General features: G+C 47.0%; 1 protein-coding gene across 2 annotated transcripts; it reads right to left on the bottom strand.

Annotated features, from left to right (window-relative positions):
• Positions 1-505: 505 nt before the first annotated feature.
• On the bottom strand, positions 506-2,168 carry LOC125917713 (protein BEX1-like). 2 transcript variants are annotated; one of them, XM_049623835.1, is made up of 3 exons: positions 1,977-2,129; positions 1,497-1,579; positions 506-1,153 (listed from the first exon to the last, which is right to left on the bottom strand). In XM_049623835.1, exon 3 carries the CDS (start codon positions 1,146-1,148, stop codon positions 762-764), a length of 387 nt encoding a protein of 128 aa, XP_049479792.1. In that variant the 5' UTR covers positions 1,149-1,153; positions 1,497-1,579; positions 1,977-2,129; the 3' UTR covers positions 506-761. The 2 variants fall into 2 exon arrangements, with proteins under 2 accessions (XP_049479792.1, XP_049479793.1); XM_049623836.1 differs by lacking the exon at positions 1,497-1,579 and having other exon boundaries at positions 1,977-2,168.
• Positions 2,169-2,882: the final 714 nt, after the last annotated feature.

Raw genomic sequence — 2,882 nt, 5'->3', positions numbered from 1 at the left:
CAAGCATTGTCCCCAATTTATAAAGAATTCCTAAGTTTATTCATCTGGCTAAAATATCCAAATTTCATGACCAAATATTTATTAAGGGACCCTACTGCTTTCACAAGGTCATTAAAAATAGTTTCCATTTATGGGGTACCTGGGTGGTTCAGTTGGTTGAATGTCTGACTCTTGATTTTGGCTCAGGTCATAATCTCAGGGTTGGTAGGTTTGAGCCCTGTGTTGGGTTCCATGCTGACAGCACAGAGCCTGCTTGGGATTTTCTCTCTCCCTCCCTCTCTGCCCCCTCCTCCACCTTGCTCTCTCTGTCTCTCTTTCAGAATAAATAAACTTAAAAAAAATAGTTTCCATTTCTTCTAAAACTACAGAAATTATAAAATAAAACACATCAACTCATCTCACAGAAATATGTCCTTGTATTAATCCTTTTACATATTTAATTTCATCATTTTTCTCTTAATGTACTAAATATATAAACATAAATAAATAAAATAAATATAAATACAATAATAAAATACATAGGTTGCTTTTTTAAACTGCTTTATTAGCTTCACAATATATAATGAGCATCTTTCCATGCAGTAGGCAAAATTTCCCTAACAAAAATCTTACATATTGGGTCAAAAACACAACATTCAACTAGAGGTAATAATAGACTCACCAGGAATGAGTGACATCAAAAGGTTTACAACAAAGGTATATCATGAACATGTAAGTTTAGAAAGCAGGTGTCTCCCTGTTAACCTCAGGGAAAACATGATTCAAGGCATAAGGCAAAACTCATCACGATGGTCATGGTGAGGGGGGTCAGTGCTAACTGCCCGCAAACTATGACTGAACTGTTTTTCTTTCAGCTTTTGCATGAGTTGTCTCATCTCCTCCCCAATCCTTTCCATATTCTCTTCTCTCATCATTGCCTGTGGCTCTTCAAGCCTCCGAATCACATCCCACGTATACTGCAGGATGGGCTGCCTAACACAGAACCGCCTACGATTTACTCTAGGCACACAATATTCACCAGTTTCCAAAGGGAGGGCCAAGGGATCTCCTTTATTAGCAACTTGCTCATTGTCATCATTTTTTTCATTTCCCTGGTCGGTATTTTCCATGTTGAGATTTTTTACTGCGTGTTCCTCTTTGGACGCCATTACTCCTAGGAGACAAAAGACCAAAGGGTTTGAGGTTTTGGTGGACAGATCAGCACCGAGAACAGAGGCCTTACTACTCCTCTTTCAGAGCCCTGGGTATCAAAGGTTTTTAAAGTATCATTTTCCCACCTGTAACGCTCCGTGCGCCCTCTAGGGGGCCTCCCGTATGGACCCTCCTCCTCTCTCACTTCTCCGTCCTACCTCCCCCCAAACCACCATTTTCCTACAAATATATCCCCAGGCTTCTGCAGTCACCAAAATGGAGGACAGGGGACAGGGTTGGTGGAGTTGGGAGGGGGTCTCAAACTGGGCTCTTCACCCGCCCTCCACACTGTCCCCCGCACCGACCTGGGCCTATCCTTGCAGCCTCCTTCCTCCTGATTCTCGCCGTGCGTGTGCTGCTGCAACACTTGACACCTAGACCTGCAGACCTGCAGAGGGCCGGGGTGGAGGGAGCCGGGACTGTGGCGAAGCGTTTGGCGCCGACCAGCCACCACCTGGTCCCTTCAGGGTCCCGGACCGCCTGGCCACCCCCCCCCCCCATCCGCCTCTCCCGCCCCAACCCCTAGCCTCCCCCACCCCGCCTCAGAGGTTCACCATTTTCCTGTAGGAACTCAGAGGTGATTTCCCATGACTCTTAGTGGCTCGGTTGCCCTCGTGGCCGCCAGCACCTCCACCCCACCCCAGGAGGCCACTACGGACGCTCCCAAGACTGCTGGGTGTGGAGAAGCCATGCTGGGACCCGCTGCGCTGATCCTTTGCACCGCCCTCCGGGGTAGGCCTGCAGCTGCCGCCCTGGCCTTGGTACGCGGACCCCAGAGCCCTTACCTGCTCCGCTTTCCTCAGGCCCAGTGCCAGCCCGCCCGACCCAGGGCAGCGGGGAGCTGGTATCCAGCCGGGAATGACGACTGCTCCAAAGGCTGCACCGTTCTGCAGCTCCAGGTCACGTGAAGGCTTCGCGTCACCAATGAGTTTTCTCCCCTCCCACTCTACCTCCTCAGACAACGGGGAGTTTTGCAGGACCCTGCCCCCTACCTCCGCACGCTCGAACTCTTGCCAGGCCTCAGTACGCACAGCCTTGTAACTCAGCTCTGTCCCCTTCAATCTGAGGGCTCCCTAGTAGCCTTCTGGCCTTGGTTGGTTTTCCCTTCTCTTCTTACCAGGGGAGGGTATGCATATCACCCTGCCCCTCTCCCTAGGGCCTTGACATTGGCTTTGGTATTTTCAGTTTTTTCTCCTCTTCTCCCTGGCTGAATTTCCGCTTTCTAAAAATTTCTCTTTATTTTCTTTAAAACAATCAGTATGGCTCGAAAACAAAATTATGAAATTTCATTTTTAAACATGTTTCAACCTGGGGAAGTAAAAAAGCCTCAATTTTTATGTTCTCATGCACCACACAGGAAATACTTTCTCTGAGTTCCACAAAACTTCAGATTAGAACATTGTAGCTAGTTTTAAAATTTTGTAAAAAAAAAGAAAGGGGGGGGGGGGGGGGGCGGGGGGGAGGGGCAGCGAGTCTTCCTGAACACAGATGGTGTTTTGAAAATGATCAAGTCCAGTTGTCAGATCTTGGCTATTGTATATAAATTATCCACCCTTTGCCCCCTTATGGAACAAATTTAATATTTGTTAATAAACATTTATATTTTATTCTATTATGATTAACATTCATTATATATGGCAAAACTTTGCTGACAACTGAAGTCTTCTGTGAAATGTAATGGCTATTATTAA

This window comes from Panthera uncia, unplaced genomic scaffold, assembly GCF_023721935.1.
Source record: "Panthera uncia isolate 11264 unplaced genomic scaffold, Puncia_PCG_1.0 HiC_scaffold_2274, whole genome shotgun sequence".
Taxonomy (NCBI): Eukaryota; Metazoa; Chordata; class Mammalia; order Carnivora; family Felidae; genus Panthera; species Panthera uncia.
The sequence above is the reverse complement of the archived record's forward strand: the minus strand, read 5'-3'. Positions and strand labels throughout refer to the sequence as shown.

Excerpts from the sequence above, each read along its gene's own strand:
- LOC125917713 (XM_049623836.1), bottom strand. The coding sequence starts at position 1,148 with ATGGCGTCCAAAGAGGAACACGCAGTAAAAAATCTCAACATGGAAAAT.